Source organism: Symphalangus syndactylus, chromosome 4 (assembly GCF_028878055.3).
Source record: "Symphalangus syndactylus isolate Jambi chromosome 4, NHGRI_mSymSyn1-v2.1_pri, whole genome shotgun sequence".
NCBI classification, from domain to species: domain Eukaryota; kingdom Metazoa; phylum Chordata; class Mammalia; order Primates; family Hylobatidae; genus Symphalangus; species Symphalangus syndactylus.
In genome coordinates, this window is record NC_072426.2 from 126,940,226 (window position 1) to 126,957,203 (window position 16,978).

At 45.4% G+C, this 16,978-nt stretch overlaps 1 protein-coding gene across 9 annotated transcripts in view; it reads left to right on the plus strand.

The window, feature by feature from the left end:
* TMEM131L (transmembrane 131 like) overlaps positions 1 to 15,658 on the plus strand; it is a 171,502-nt gene extending 155,844 nt beyond the window's left edge. For 8 of the 9 annotated variants that reach the window (XM_055276159.2, XM_063638290.1, XM_055276160.2 and 5 more), the window contains 8 exons: positions 342 to 508; positions 1,550 to 1,735; positions 4,820 to 4,898; positions 6,250 to 6,332; positions 11,365 to 11,485; positions 12,827 to 12,915; positions 14,375 to 14,514; positions 15,248 to 15,658. In XM_055276159.2, the coding sequence (XP_055132134.1) occupies positions 342 to 508; positions 1,550 to 1,735; positions 4,820 to 4,898; positions 6,250 to 6,332; positions 11,365 to 11,485; positions 12,827 to 12,915; positions 14,375 to 14,514; positions 15,248 to 15,523 (1,141 nt within the window). In that variant the 3' untranslated portion in view covers positions 15,524 to 15,658. Of the gene's footprint in view, positions 1 to 341; positions 509 to 1,549; positions 1,736 to 4,819; positions 4,899 to 6,249; positions 6,333 to 11,364; positions 11,486 to 12,826; positions 12,916 to 14,374; positions 14,515 to 15,247 lie in introns of those variants that run through there. The other variant, XM_055276164.2, reaches the window with a different exon arrangement.
* Positions 15,659 to 16,978: the final 1,320 nt, after the last annotated feature.

Here is a 16,978-nt window from a genome sequence, read left to right on the forward strand (position 1 = left end):
CAGAAGGTAGGTTTTTACAGCTGCAGGAAGTGAGGTACCCACACACTATGTGGTTTGACAAGCTGGTAAGGGACAGATCCAGAATTCGAACCCAGGCAGTATGGCACTCTGCCTTGGAAACCTTGCTTCTTTGAGACACTTAATTTCCCTGACAAAATCTTCTTCTTATTGGTATCCCTTTCTGCTCATCATACTCTTCTACCAGACCCAAAGTGAGGAGGACTCCTATTGTCCCAGATTCATATTTTCACCTCTAGTAAGTCTCATGGAAAGGAAGTCTGCATGTGTACATGATAAAATACAGATGTGGTTTTTTGTGTGTGTGTGTGTGGCTTTTCCAGGCCTCCTGAACAGAGTGACCTGAAGCTTGTGTGCAGTGACTTTGAGAGGTCTGAGTTGAGCAGTGACATCAACGTAAGAAGCTGGTGTATACAGGAAAGCACTAGGGAGATTTGTAAAGCAGATGCCGAAATTGCAAGCAGTTTACCTGCTGCCCAGAGAGAGGCAGGTATGTAATGATACGGAGCTACAAATGGTGCTTCTGTGGGAATTTTTATTTCCTCAATGAAGTATCTAATAAGAGAAATGACACCTCAATGATTTTATCTCCACAGGCAACTTAGCTAATAACTAAAGCCCCAGTGGAAAGCTTTCAGGGTGAGACCAGAAAACTAAGGTTCAGTTGAGTCTCAGTAGGCCTCTAGTGCTGCCCCCCAGCCCTCCAGTCTGGCCGGTCGTAACTATCCTCAGGTGTATTTCTGAAGGAACGATGCTTGCTTGCTGCAGACAGGTCCCCTTTGGTGAAAGGGGGGAGTAGCCAAGTGAGATAGTGTTACCCCTGTACTTGAATCCAGCAGTTCTGCAGAGCCAGGCTGCTGCCCCACCCAAGGCCTGCTGGGCAGTGTCCCTGGGAGTGGTAGAGGGACACCCAGTGCTGAGTCCAGGGTCTGATACAGGATAGTGGGGGCTAGGGCAGTACATGTGGGGTATGGGGTGGTGGGGGTTGTAACCCTCCCAACCAACACCCACTTTCTCCAGTCACATGCCCCATGTCCCGACACAGGCCAGCACACTTAGCTGGTTTCCGTCTCTACCCTCTCTTTTTCATTCCCTTGATACACGTGTGTTGCTTTTGGTCTTACTGAAGAGTCTTCCCATCCACATATCAATATTTTGAAACTCTTAGTGGATATCTTATTAAAAGAGAGGGGGAAAATCACCTATGAATCTCCGGTGCAATAGTAGCCTCAGTCTTCTTGATATAAGTTATTTGTTATTTCTAGAATCATTAGTAGATCATGCTTATATAGTTGATGTTGGCCCTCTTAGCCCCTAATTGCTCCTGCCATAGGCAGAGTAGACAGCCCGTCCCCTATTACTTCTCAAAGTGCAGCCATTAGTTTCCATGAACTCCTCCTTTCTTGCTAGATGAGCAGAGGTAGCTGAAGGTGAACCTGGCCCTCCTCCTCCTGTCGCCTCTCTCCTGTTAGAAATGCATGAGGTTGATAGTTGTTTCAGAGAAACATGACTCCTCTCACTCTTCCTCCAGAGGGTTACTACCAGAAGCCTGAGAAGAAATGTGTGGACAAGTTCTGCTCCGATTCCAGCTCCGACTGTGGGAGCTCCTCTGGCAGCGTGCGTGCCAGCCGGGGCAGCTGGGGGAGCTGGAGCAGCACCAGCAGCTCCGACGGGGATAAGAAGCCCATGGTGGACGCCCAGCACTTCCTGCCGGCCGGTGAGTCCTGAGCAGAGCCCCAGGCACACTCTCAGTGGCCCTTCCCTCTGCCCTCCCACGTACCCAGTCCACACAGTCTCGATCTGCCTTCAGGAGTGCAGAGGACAGATGGGACAGTGGCCTTGACCTTTGCTTTGGACTTCACTCACTTTCTTTTTCTTTCCTCCCTCCTCCTTCCCTCCATCCTTGTCGTAATCATCATCATTGTTTATTAGTGTCTGTCTTGGAAATAGTTCAGAGAACTTCTGCATTCAGTTTGTCATTTGTACATTCTTAATGACACAGCGTTTACCACTGTGATGTTTCTTAGGTGTGGACTTCTATGGCACCGAGTGCATCACATTGCGCAACCATCACAACTGTCCATCTCCAGAATTTTTTATCTTGCAAAACTGAAATGCTGTACCCATGAAACAGTAGCTCTGCATGGCTCCCTCCCTGTAACCCCTGCTCACCCCTCTTCTACTTTCTGTGTCTATAAATTTGCTTACTCTGGGTATCTTACATGAGTGGAATCGCACAGTATGGTTTTCTTTTTGTGACTGGATCATTTCAGTTAGCATAATGTCTTCAGTGTTCAAAAACATTGTAGCATGTGTCAGCATTTCCTTCCCTTTTATTGCTGGGTAATACTCCATTGTATGTACAGACACTTGGGTGATAACTTTCACCTTTTGGTTTGTTCGAATAATGCTGCTGTGAACATTGGCTGTCCTTTATTTTTGAGAAAGTTTGAGAAAGTTAATGATGTAGGAGAGGTCAAAGAAGCATCTGTGTTTCAGTTACCCAGAACTAACAACTCTTAATTTTACCATATTTGCTTTTTTTTTTTTAAGTCATCTGTTCACTTCTCACTTCCCAAGAGAATCACTGTTTACTGTCATGAATTTGGTCTGGGTACTTTTAGTCCATTTTAAATTTTACACATTTTCATATATCCATCAACAAAATATTGACTGTTAGTCTTTAACTTACATAAATGAAATCATACTTCAGTGTAGACTTCTGCGTCTTGCTCTTTTCGCTCAGGTTTTTTTTTTTTTTAATTATTATTTTTTTTTTTGAGAGGGAGTTGCTCTGTCGCCCGGGCTGGAGTGCAGTGGTGGGATCTCGGCTCACTGCAACCTCCGCCTCTCGGTTTTAAGTGATTCTCGTGCCTCAGCCTCCCGAGTAGCTGAGGTTACAGGCACGTGCCACCACGCCCGTCTAATTTTTGTATTGTTAGTAGAGACGGGGTTTCATCGTGTTGCCCAGGCTCGTCTCTAACTCCTGGCCTCAAGTGATCTGCCTGCCTTGGCCTCCCAAAGTGCTGGGATTACAGGCGTGAGCCACAGCGCCCGGCCCACTCACCATTGTTATTTTTACCTTTACATCTATATGAAGATGTAGTTCCATTCCTTTTAACTGTTGTTTTCAACATAGTAAACTTTTAACTTTAGCAAAAAGAAAGGGTGGTGAGATTGTGCAGTTCCTGTTTGTATGGCACCTTGCATTTGTCAAGCATGCTCACGCGTGCCCACACACCCCGTGAGAAGGGCAGGGCAGGTGTCCCTGTTCTCACTGTCATCTGAAGACTCAGCCTCAGAGAGGATGCCCGGATCCTTTGACACCATGCAGTCAGTAGTTCAGGCTTGAACCTAATTTAGGCTTCTTCCCCTAAATCCCAGTGCACTTCCCACCTCATCTCCTATTCTCCTCATGGGCTGTTCTACGCGATGAACACAAGCCATAGAGAATTTCCGTCAGCAGCCTTCAAGCTGTACTATTTCTTCTCTCTCCCACCAGCAGTGAGACCTTAAAGTCTTGTCTGAGAGACTAGTACAGTAGCAGCTGTGAAAACCTAGAAGTGCCCGCATGTATGCGACTCCACTCAGCAGTTCTCCACGTTTTCAGTTTTCCCTGTCTTGTCTCACTCAGCCTTTTTAGACATTGTTGTCTTAATGGCCCCCCATAAAATGTTCACAGCACTGATACGTTCTGTGCATGTGCATCTACCACAGAAGACTGAAGGTTTGCCTGATGATTCCAGTGTGGGATTTTAAAAATGGAGGCTAGGCGCGGTGGCTCACACCTGCAATCCCAGCACTTTGGGAGGTCCAAGCAGACAGATCACTTGAGGTCAGGAGTTCAAGACTAGCTGGCCAACATAGCAAAACCCCATCTCTACTAAAAGTTCAAAAATCAGCTGGGCGTGGTGACGAGCACCTGTAGTTACAGCCACTGGGAGGCTGAGGTAGGAGGCGGAGATTGCAGTGAGCCGAGATTGCCGCTGCACTCCAGCCTGGGTGACAAAGCGAGACTGTCTCAACAACAAAAAAAAGGGGGGTACATTAGTTAAGAAAAACTACAAGTGTGTCTTTTGCTTGAGGGAAAGGCTAACATTAGTAGAATGATGAAAATTATTAATGGTATTGCTGTACCGTAGCATAGTATGCAGTCTTTAAGTTGTGTTTGAAGGTTATTATAATAGCAGGAAAATGTCCCTAGTTTAATAAATGGCATAAAAAAACAAAAGACAATGTATATGTGAAATATGATTCCAATTTTATACATATACACACACATAAAGGAGATTGTAAAGAACTTTGGGAGGCCGAGGCGGGTGGATCACCTGAGGTCAGGAGTTCAAGACCACCTTGGCCAACATGGCGAAACCTCATCTCTATTAAAAATACAAAAATTAGCTGGGCATGGTGGTGCATGGCTGTAATCCCAGCTACTCGGGAAGCTGAGGCAGGAGAATCGATTGAACCCGGGAGGTGGAAGTTGCAGCGAGCCGAGATCGCACCATTATGCCAAGCCTGGGCGACAGAGTGAGACTCTGTCTCAAAAGAAAAAAAACAAAACAAAACAACAACAACAACAAAAAGAGATTGTAAAGAAATATACCTAAATGTTCATAATTGTAGTATAATTTCACGATTCATGTTTAATGTTTAATTAAAAATTAAATGTGAGAATATCAGTTTAAAGTGAAAAATCAGTCATGCGTTAATGATATTAATAACCTATGCATTTTAATACTGAATATACAGTTGACGTGTACTTTTTAAAACTTGTGATAATGTGTTTCTTTCAATGCAGGAGACAGTGTTTCACAAAATGATTTTCCTTCTGAAGCTCCCATCTCCTTGAATCTTTCTCATAACATCTGCAATCCCATGTAAGTTTTTTATTTTCCAGCTTTTACAGTATGTTTCGTGTACTGCTTTTTCTACCAATTAAAGTGTTTCTTCTTTGTACTTGGTTCTGCAGGTTAAAATATGAAAACTTTTTAAAGATGCAGGAAAGTAAAATCTGATTTTATTAATAATTCAGGAGTGGTGCAAGTAAACATGGTTCATGTGGGAGAGGCTCAGGTATCGTTGTTTTTTTCAGACAGGTAGCCACATTAGAAAATACCTAATTTCTGAGGCCAGCCATGGTGGTTCACACCTGTAATCCTAGCACTTTGGGAGGCCAGGGTGGGAGGATCTCTTGAGTCCAGGAGTTCAAGACCAGTCTGGGTAACATAAACCCCATCTCTAAAAAGAATTTTTTTTTTTCTTTTTCAATTAGGCATAGTGGTTGCACGCCTGTATTTCCAGCTACTCGCTGAGGCTAAGGTGGGAGGATCACTTGATCCCAGGAGATGGAGGCTGCAATGAGCTATGATCACACCACTATACTCTAGCCTGGGTAGCAGAGCGAGATCCTGTCTCAGAAAAGAACACCTTATTTCTGAATGTAGAAGGAGGAAGCAGTAGTTATTATAAAGATGGGAATCATTTACCCTTTGCTAGGCCTTGAAATTGAGCATTGATAATTGAGGAAATTTTGCAAGAACCTAGTAGATACATGTTTCCAGTTCTGCCCTATGATGATTTCTGCAGCACTGGACAAAATAAACAAGTATGTTTTATTGAGTGAGAGAAGAGGAGGGTGGGTAAGAAGGAGGAGAGTTCGAAATGAACTTGGTTTCTTAGGTGCCTCGCTCTTGGTAAGAAGACAGAGGATGCAGTTAAGTGGGTGAGTCTGTGAGGAAGGAAACTTGACTAGTGCACAGGAAAGCTCTTCATGGGTTTATTGGGGGTAGGTTGTCAACAAAGGAGTAAGAATTGCTGCTAACTGCTAGCCTAGGCACACTCCCCAGTCAGCCTCCTTCCCTTGGGCCACGCATCTACCTTCTGTCCTTGCCTGTCATCTCTGACTAGGGAAGGTGAACTACCTGGAAATACAGACAGGGGGCTACCTGTCTGAAAATCTACCTGATGGGTAGATTTAAAACCACAGGTTACCTCATAGTTATGTTAGTTAATTTTTTTTTTTGTTGGTTGTGACAAGACTTTGCTAGATTTGGGAATTTAATATTCCTCAATTCTTTTCTGGCTGTGTAACTTTACATCCTTCATAGCTGTATGTTTCTTGGGGCAGACTTCAGTTGAGTGAAAACTCAATCAGACGTGGTTATACAATATCAGTATTTCCTTGTGCAGACAAAATGAGTCGTTCCTCCTTTGCCCTCTTCCCCACAGGACCGTGAATAGTCTCCCACAATACGCAGAGCCTTCCTGTCCCAGCCTTCCTGCCGGGCCTACAGGTGTTGAAGAAGATAAAGGTGAGATGCATCCCTCTTGCTGCAGACATCAGCCGAGGGTTCTGTGCTATCTGTATTTCTGGCTGATGAGTTTGAGAAGACAGAGCAGGCGGGGTGGGACAGGGCCGTTTCCCCACCAGCCCCTTCTCCAAGCCACACGTTCATACATCAGGAAGGCACCTACTCTGTGGACGGGCATCATCGGGGCCCCAGCTGACCTTGTGCATCAATACTGAGCCCCCTCCCTACAGCTGAGGCACAGATGCCCTATGTCCTGGAATAATCCCAGGCCCCTCACAGCAGACTCTTGATGCGTTTAGTTCACCTTCCCTAGTCAGAGATGACAGAAAAGGACAGAAGGTAGATGCGTGGCCCAAGGGAAGGAGGCTGATTGGGGAGTGTACCTAGGCTGAGGGTGCAGCACCTCACCTGCTTACCACTTTCTCTGGCCTGCTTCCCTTCCTCCCCAACTCACTTTGTCTTAGAAGCCTATTAATTCAGCCTCAGCAGCCTTGCGGACCTGCCTTGCTCAGACATCAGTGCTGAGACCTTCTGCCTGCGGGGAAGGCAGTTGCCGGGGTGCATGGAAGTAGGAATGGGTGGGAAGGAAACCTCTCCTGCCTGGGGGCTCTGATGGGAGGTGAACTCCAGTCCTCCCTCATTTTTCTTCTCTTTTCCTCCTCTTCTGCCTGTCTTTGTCTTTTCTTTCCTGTTTGATTCTAGGGCTTCTTTCTTGCCTAACGTGGGTCGGGAATTGTGGCAGGATAAACCTGATTTTTATTCTCTGTGTCTTTAATACACATACTTGCTTCTGGTCATAGAATTTAACACTGGATTTAAAAGCTGCTCTGCACGTTGGAGAATTTTAACCCTTGAAAGTGAAATACTTTATGTTGTTCCTTGGATAAATTTTGGACTTGTCCAGTTATCAACAGAAATAGTGAATCTAGTGACTAGTCCAGTAAAATAAGTGTTTTCAATTAAAAAAACCTAAAATTAAATAATCCATAGTTTGCACAGGCAAGATGTGGGGGCAGTTTAGATGGTACTGCCTTTTTTTCTGTGAGAGAAAGGTAGGATTTTAATGGTGTGGAAAAATAAAAACTGTCAGAGCATCTACCCTTCGGCATGTGCCATTCTGCTTTGCTGGCAATTGGAGATTTACGTGCGTTTTGGTGTTCTAACCCAGGTTTGTGTGTGTACTTCAAGTGCCTTTACCTTGGCCCCACTGACAGAGTACATCTTGTCTGCATTCTGTTGCCTGCAAAGCCGTGGGCCCATCACCTTTGTACTCCCTCACCTCCCTCACAGCTGTGATTTCCTTCCTGCCCAGCTGAAATGGCTTGATCCATTGTTACAGTCATTTCCCCGACTCCTCTCCCTTTATTGCTTTATTGCAAAGCCCCAGCCATGGTTTTGCCCAGTGCCCCACCTGCTCCACCTGCTCCTGTGCAGGCCAGTGAAGCTGGAGAGCAGCATTCCCCATGCCAGCTGCCTCTGTGGATTCCCCACCACCCACTTCACATAGTGCCTGTGTCCTCCCGCCCTGCCCCTCTGTCACCACAGTTCCAATGCCTCCTGCCTCATTCTTTTACTTGATCTTGCTTCTTGCTTTACTGGAAGAGAGAGAAGTGGTTAGAGGCCTTCAGCAAGCTCCCACTGCCCTCTCCACCTGCCCACCATGTCATGCCATTCTCTGCCTCTCTCCTGTTGCAGCCTGAAGAATTGTCAGTGCAACCCTTCTCTCCAAGGGTTACTGCAGATTTCCCTCCTGCATCATCAGTTTTTCTCTAATGGGTCATTCTCATCAGCACACAAATCTACTATAATACTCCTGTCATTAGAAATTCAACAATAGCCAAAGCTCTCTCTTGACTGCCTTCTTCAGTGGCTGCTCTGTTTCTCTGCCCCTGTCGTTAGGAGACTCCTCAGAAGAATTATCTGAGTTGCCCATTCAAATTCCTCTCCTCCTGTCCTCCCTGGAAACCCCTGTAATCTGGCTTTTGCCACCATTGCTCTTTTGAAACTGTGCTGTCGGGGTCCCTGGTGATTTGCACATTGCTGAGTGCTTGGTTAAGTCTTTTCAGTCCCCATATTGACCTGTGACAGACACTAGACGTTCTGTTCTGGCTGGTAGACCTTAGGTTCCTGACCCAGCTTCTCCCCATCTCTCCACCTCATGACCCTGGAGCCCTCCAGAGAGCAGGCTGTGGTGCTCTACTCTTCTCTGTCTGTGCACACTTTCTTGGTGATCGCATCCGCTTTCAAAGGTCTGAGTCTTTCTTTGACCCAGACAACTCCCAAATGTATATGCAGGAGACATTCACTCTATTGTGCTGGACTTGAAGCAAACTTGTGCCTTGCCCCAAAGGGAGACACTCTTCCTTCTGAGACTTTGCGTAACAAATACCCAGGGAAAGATAGGTCAGAATAAAGGAGCCAGTGCTGCTTCTCGTAAGAAGCACAGAAACCTGAAAGACCCAGGGAGAACTGTCTCACAACATACACACCCCTTATTTCTATGTAGCCTTGGCTTCTGGTAGATTTTCACATGCGTACATCATTCCATAAGCAATTCTTAATCAGACCTAGGGAAGGTGGAACCAAATCTGCTTTGTCTGTCTCATACATTTATTAACAGCGGCTGTCCACAGGAGCCTACGCAGCAGGATGAGGCCACTTTGCAGTATTGACCTTAGCCATGCCCCTGTCTCAGACCCAACAAGCCGAACAAATCCCACAGACCACCAGGGTCTACCTTAGAGAGCCAGATGGCTTTCTCTTTAAGTTTCTGTATTGATCTCTCCACTTGGCCAGAGGCATTACTCCAGGTACAGCAGGATGTGTTAGTGATTGCATAGACTGCACCTTGGCCTGCAAGGAGAACATCTGGAGCCATTCTGTCATCTGTATGTAACAACGACGGCCAGTGAGTTGAGGCTGATCCAAATGCCTTCCAGGGACCAGGTGCTGTCTTTGAGCACTTCAGCTAATATCAGCAAATTCCATACCAGCCGTTTCTAACTGGGTAGCTCCCTCCTAGTGATTACTGCCCATAGGATGTGCATGAACCAGTTATCCTTCCAGGAAGCCTACTTTGTGCCTGTTGTGTGATGCTGGAGGTGTTGCCGTGTCTGGGGCAATGATGCACCCAGGCAACAACAATGGCAGCCTGGGTGGTGCAGACCTGATCAGTATCTTGATTCCATCTGGTCTCCGTGGAGAACATACCCTTACCAAGGACCTCTATCTTGAGTGGCTGTGAGGTTTAATCAGAAGCCAAGATCCATTTTCACATTTCAGAGTCCCAGAGAACAATGTCTTTAATCTGCCCATCTGTTGCTTCCCAAGTGGCAGACCAAGCACCTAAGCCATTGGCAATAGCCTAAGAGTTGTTTACACCTAGCAAGGTTCATCAGGGCAGAATTAGCCAGAGCTGTGAGAACTACTTTGGGTTCTGCCCACTGATGAAAATGGCTGTGTTCCTTTTCAGTTATGCATGGTGGGCATTGAGGTGGGACAGCTGCAGCCTCGCAGTAGATGCTGTCTGATTTCAGCCTGACCCAGCCATCAGCGAGCCAGGCCCAGGCATTTAAGGGAGCCCCTGGGAATTGAGGGCCCACTGAGCCAGCAACTTCACTTCAGGTGCAGAGTGGGGGATAAAGTTTCCCTAGAGGGGTAGCTGCCATTTTTCCACATAAAGCTGAAATATAGCTGGGGCAAGCCCACTGCATGAGCACCAGCCTCTTTGCATGAGTTCCCCTGAGCCCCATGGGGATATTTAATCACAGAATATCTAATATCTAATATGGGGGTGACTCAGCCCTAGATGGATGCCACACACAGTGGGTTGTGCTACAGGAGAAGAACCCTGAGCTTTAAAACCCCAAAGCTTTTATAATAGGCAAAAAGCATGCCTGCCCTTTGCTCCAGAAAGAGACACTATGTGTTCCAAGGCTTTTGCTTAGCAAACATCTATGAAAAGATAGTCCAGGAGAAAGGTTGCCAGTGCCTCTGGCAGAAATGGGAGAGATCCCTAGAGACTTGTGTCCAAGAAGTCACTCTGCTCAAAACCTGCCAGTAGCTTCAAAGTAAATGCCTGAATTCTTCAAGGGGCCCACAGGCTCTGTCTTCTCTGCTCCCAATCCACTCTCTATAGCCTCATCCCCTACTCTTCCGCTTTCCCCTCTCCTTCCTGGCTACACTGGTATCCTTGCTGTTTGAACTCCCCAGGCACACCTTGCTTCAGGGCATTTGTGGTACTGTTTCTGCTGCCTGGAATGTGCTTCCCTGTACCCACTGGGCTCACTTCCTCACGTCAATCACGTCTTTGAGGAGCTGTTTTCTCAGTGAGGCCTTTGACCATCCTATCTTAAATCATTGTATTTGGCCAAGCGTGGTGGCTCACGCCTGTAATCCCAACACTTTGGGAGGCCGAGGCGGGCGGATCAGTTGGGGCCAGGAGTTTGAGACCAGCCTGACTAACATGGTGAAACCCTATCTCTACTAAAAATACAAAAATTAGCTGGGCATGGCGGTGTGTGCCTATAGTCCCAGTTACGTGGGAGGCTGAGGCATGAGAATCACTTGAACCTGGGAGGTAGAGGTTGCAGTGAGCCAAGATGCCACCACTGCACTCCAGCCTGGGCGACAGAGTGAGACCATCCCCCCCGCAAAAAAAAAAAAGCTGTATTTGCCATCATGGCACGTACATTATCTGCCATGCTACACTTTGACTGTTGTTTATCTTTGCTCACTTGAATGTAGCTTGTTCACTGCCGTATCCTCAGTATCTCTAATGGGGCCTTGCAGAAAGTAGTTCCTCAAATATTTGTTATGTGAGTCTCATCTTGTCATCCAGGTCAAGAGACAATCGGACACCATCTGGAGAAACGGTCCAAACAATATGCTGTATTTCAGAATTATATCCTGAAATCATATCCCGAAAGGAGTCAGTCAGCATGTGTTTTCTGGAGGGAAGAGCAGGTGCAGGAAGGGTAGGATGAGGGCCAGGTGAGGATAGGGTGGACTCAGGCCTTGTTCTCTTCCGTAGGTCTTTACTCACCTGGAGACCTGTGGCCCACTCCGCCGGTGTGTGTGACAAGCAGCTTAAACTGCACCCTGGAGAACGGCATGCCTTGTGTGATTCAGGAGCCGGCCCCGGTTCATAATAGGTACAGCTTCACCTCTCTGATTGGTGCCTTGCTTAGTCTAAGGCCTTGCAGTTGGAATTTGAGTTCAGTTTCTTAGGGTTTCCTTACAAAAATAAGGGCTAGGCTTTTTCCTCGGTGTACTTTAGCTGTGTGTTTCCTTCTGCCTTTTAGAGTTGCATTGGGACTAAACCAGGCCTTGAGAGAAACATGAAATAAAAGAAATAAAGCTGGTGATAGTGTCATTATTTTTAAAAAATTGAAAAGACCATTTTTTCATATATTAGAGGCAGATTTGAAAAAAAACACTCATAATTCCTAACTCCTGGTAGAGCAAAGCTGTTCATTTTTCTGTGGCATTATTCTTGAACACATTTAACATTGTATTTATTTGTTTGTTTATTTTTTAGAGACAGAGTCTTGCTCTGTCACCCAGGCTGGAGCGCAGTGGTGCAATTATAGCTCACTGCAGCCTTGAACTCCTGGGTTCAAGTGATTCTCCTGCCTCAGCCTCTCAAGTAACTAGGACTACAGGTGTGTGCCACTGTGCTGGGCTAATTTTTAATTTTTATTTTTTTTTTTGTAGAGATAGGATCTTTCTTTGTTGCCTAGGCTGGTCTTGAACTCTTGGTCTCAAGCTATCCTCCTGCCTTGACCTCCCAAAGTGCTGGTATTATAGGCATGAGCCACTACACCTGGCCCAAATTTAAAGTTTTAAAAGATCAAATAATTTGAGTATTGAAAAATAGTTACACAATGGCAGTTTCTCAAATTTGCTATTTGACATTAATATGTCATTCAATTAGGGAGTCTTAAGAAAATGTTAGATATTTAATCACAGAATCCATTTGACGGTTTTCTTGGTTCAGCTTATTACAACAGTATTTCCTACCTCATTTCTATAATAAGAATCTAGGTTGCAATAGGGATCAAAGTATAATGAAGTATAGTCTCTGTAGTTATGACTTCTCTAAGATGAATGCAGGTCTTGCTCTGAGTGGACGTTTTTAATAGAACATGTTTAAGTCCTTCAGACGTGCACAAAGACACTTAAAGGTATTCCAGCTGTTCTTTCACAGTGCTGATAAAGCCACGGCTCTCTATTCTGTCTCTAGTTAGACTTAACAAGCATAGTTAAAAATAAGTGTGCTCCTAGTCCAGCCGTCCATCCTGCAGATGGCATGTCATTAGTGATCAGCATTTAGTAAGCCTTTGATTCTGTGACTTGAGAAAGTACATCTTTTATTTTCCAAAATTGGGGGATTCACAGTGATTAGAATGCTAGGCAGTAAAGTCCTTTTCCATTTTCTTTACTTGATGTCTTGACATCCTGTTTCTGATTAGACCGCTTGTTTTTTGTGGCAGTTTCATTGATTGGAGTGCAACATGCGAAGGCCAGTTTTCCAGCGCATACTGTCCATTGGAATTGAACGATTACAATGCCTTTCCAGAAGGTAAGGGCTCTTCAGACAATCCTAATGCCATTCTTTTATTCTTAGAAGGTCAAAGCAGGAAGTGTGTGGACTAAGAAGAATCCTTTTAACAGCGAGCAGACTTTGAGAATGAGCTTGCAGTAGCTGCCGAATGGCTTCATGTGGATCCAGTTGTGCACTGATGCCATATATAATTTTATATGACCCTCAAAAAGCCCTCAATTTTGGGTGTCTGGGGGCTTCAAAAATAACCCTAATCCATTTAGTCCTTCCAGGTAGGTAGAACTAGGTCATTTGGATCCATGTAGATGTAACATTTTTGGTTATCCATTGGGAGGCTGGGGCTTTAGCTGCTTCTTGTTCTTTTTAGGCAGTCAAGTCCCATGTGAAATAGAAACATTGGCCTGCTTCCTATTATGTCCTTAACTTCTCTGCCCTTGGGTGGTGCTGCAGAAGGAAGGAAAGGAGCTTGAAGGGGAAATTGTGGAAAATTGCAGATGCTTGGGCTCAAGCATCTGTAATAATAAAAAAATGAGAGCTATGGGATTTCCCTGGTCAACTGGAAAATGCTCTATTGTGCACTACTGTTGGATCATGGTTTCTTTTTTTTTTTTTTTTTTTTTTTTGAGACGGAGTCTCGCTCTGTCGCCCAGGCTGGAGTGCAGTGGCGCGATCTCGGCTCACTGCAAGCTCTGCCTCCCGGATTCACGCCACTCTCCTGCCTCAGCCTCTCCGAGTAGCTGGGACTACAGGCGCCCGCCAACACTCCCGGATAATTTTTTGTATTTTTAGTAGAGACGGGGTTTCACCGTGGTCTCGATCTCCTGACCTCGTGATCGCCCACCTCGGCCTCCCAAAGTGCTGGGATTACAAGCGTGAGCCACCGCGCCTGGCCGGATCATGGTTTCTTATACTAGAGCCGCCCTTTCAGGGAAGGGATGTATCATTCTTTTTTAGATTTTGATACATGCATTGCTCCATGCTAACCACAAGGGGGTGCTTTGGGAATGTTCTTATGATTGTGAGGGTCTGTGTTCATTATGTTCTTAATGATATCTGAGGAGTCCTTGGTTTTAGATTGCTGTATCAGCCCATATGATATATGTGTAGCTGGCTAAGGTTGGCATGACAGGTAATAAAAACATTTTAAAGACTGGCAAGAACCTTGGCCCTATTTAGATCTCTAGTAGTAGTTTAATGTATTTTGTGTAATAGAAAGATTCCCATCAAGTGATCAAATAGAGAAAAACAAGCCAGGAGGAAGACCTTCCACATTGAGGGCTTCCCAGGTTGTGTGTCTGATGAACAGTTTTAATCTTGACAATGATGTTGCAACGACTCTCCTGGTCCACACGGACCAAGTATTTATGTCTGTAACTTGTCAGCATAGTGAGGCCTTGAAAGCTTTTTTGACTGAGAGTGAGAATTCAGTTCTCAATGAAAATGTTTACCTATGATGATATTCTCCCATTCTTTGTAGAAAACATGAACTATGCCAATGGCTTCCCCTGTCCTGCAGATGTTCAGACAGACTTTATTGATCACAACTCTCAGTCTACCTGGAGCACCCCACCCAACATGCCTGCTGCCTGGGGACATGCCAGTTTCATCAGCTCTCCGGTCAGTGTTGCCCATCCTGTGCTGTGAACCCCTGGGCGGCTCTGAATTGTTTCCAGTGCTTCCTTAATCCTGGTCTCAACTAGCTTTAGCATTGGGTTTGGACCAGCCAAAGCCTGGCTTGCTTCTTTTAGATCACAGAAGCCAGGGCTGGCCGCCCTGTGAAGGAAACTGACATGCAATAATCAGATGGGTGGGGTCTTGCAGACATTGACATTCTGGCCACCCCAAATGAAAAAACATCCGCAAACACACCAAGCAATGCTCCTTTGTAGATAAAACTGAACATGGGCCAGCCCTCTGTGCGACACAGCTGTTTTTATGTGGACTCACTGATCTTTACTTCACTGAATTGAGATGAAAGTCCCAGGAAGGTCAGTGGGTGGTCAGGGTCCCAGAGCTCCCTGCCTGTGAGCACACCCTCCCTGCTCAGAAGCCCGATGGCTTCTCCTTTCACATCCGCTTGACACTTGTTTTTGTTTTTTTCCAGATAAAGGGTATTTGGCCTGTGGGTTCTTCCCCGGGTTGCGAATAAGTTCATTCCATTAGAGGAGGATTTCACAATCCTGCCTTTGAGAAAAAATGGAGTTAAAGCAACCCAGATTTAAATTGAGAGTAGTCTAATAACTCCCAAGTAACTTGATACCATTGTAGTATTCGCTGATGTGTATTCACCTTTCTAAGGCTTTTTTTTTTTTTTTTTTAACTTATTTTTCCTTCCTCATTTATACTTCAGCCCTACCTCACAAGCACCCGAAGCTTGTCTCCAATGTCTGGACTTTTTGGTTCCATCTGGGCCCCGCAAAGCGATGTGTATGAAAATTGCTGCCCCATCAACCCCACCACGGAACATTCAACCCACATGGAAAACCAAGCGGTCGTGTGCAAGGAATACTACCCAGGGTTCAACCCATTTCGCGCCTATATGAACCTGGACATATGGACTACCACAGCAAATAGGAATGCAAATTTCCCACTGTCTAGAGACTCAAGTTACTGTGGGAATGTGTGAAAATTATTGGATTTTTAAACAATGTGAATAAAGAGGCTTGTGTTTTGATTACTAGTGTAAACTGGTTATTGAGATAGATTATGACATTGGTGGATATTTTGGCACTTTTATATGAAAATAAATTTTTTAATGAAATCTGGGTGCTGCATTTTTTTTAACTCTTCATAAATCAGTGGTAAAAACAAAGCATCCATATGTCAGAACTTTCAAAAGTCAAGAAGTGTGTCAGGCATGCCAAATGTTTTAAATCTGAACACGGGAGACGTCTCTTTTTTTTTTTTTTTTTGAGACAGAGTCTCGCTCTGTCGCCCATGCTGGAGTGCAGTGGTGCGATCTTGGCTCACTGCAACCTCTGCCTCCTGGGTTCAAGCAGTTCTCCTGCCTCAGCCTCCTGAGTAGCTGGGATTACAGGCACGCGTGCGCCACCACGTCCAGTTAATAGAGATTTTCAGTAGAGACGGGGTTTCACCATGTTGGTCAGGCTGCTCTCGAACTCCTGAACAAGGGAGACTTCTAAGAAGGTAGGAGTTGAGCAAGAAATGGCTGCTATGGTTTTCCTCCTCCTGAGCATCACAACCATCTGGGGAGCTTTCAAAAAATGAAGTTGCTCAGCAGTTGAGAACTGCTGGAAAGCCCAGCTTAACAAGTTGCTTGCTTGGGTGGACTCTGCTTGGGGGTGCAGCGGGGGGTTCTTTCCAGTCCTGGTTTGTTGCTGGGATGAAGCAGAGAGCCCTAGAACTGTTCTTTCCATCCCACTTAGGCAAGGGCTGTTCCTCTGTCAGGCCAGTCCTTGGGGGCAATGACAGCAGCAGGAACATTCTGGTAAGTGTGTGGTTTCCCTCCCAGTGAGCAGGCTAACCCTGAGTATAGGAACTTAGGGGAGGTTAGGTGGCTGATGCATGTTTTCCAGACCAGTTTGTATCTGCTTGTCATTGATCTTAGAAGTCCTTATTATGGTGGAGTTATCTATTTGCATGTGTAAACTTTGAATATGTTTTTAACTTTTAATAAAAAGTTATTTTTACATTTTGTTTTGCCTTTATATTAGAAATTCAGTAGGTGTGATTTGTGAGTGGAATGCAGGGTTTGCTTGCTTTGAGTTTATTTCTCTTTGCTGGGGTTGTGTAGAGGCCTGAGACAAGTGTCTTGTAAGCTTGGGGCTGCCCTTCTGCACAGAGAGCCTCTAGGCATGCACCGCCTCTAGAAAGACCCAAGACACTCCCCTCCCCCACCCCCAGTATTGAATAACATTAAAAATAATTACGTTCTAGGCATATAGCCAAAAGAATTGAAAGCAAGGATTAGACAGATATTTTCACACCCAGGTTGATGGCAGCGTTATTCACAATAGGCAAAAGGTGGAAACAGCCCAGATATCCATTAACACATAATGAACAAAGTGTAATGTATCCATACAAAGGAGTATCGTTCTGCCCTAAAAGAGAATGAAATTCT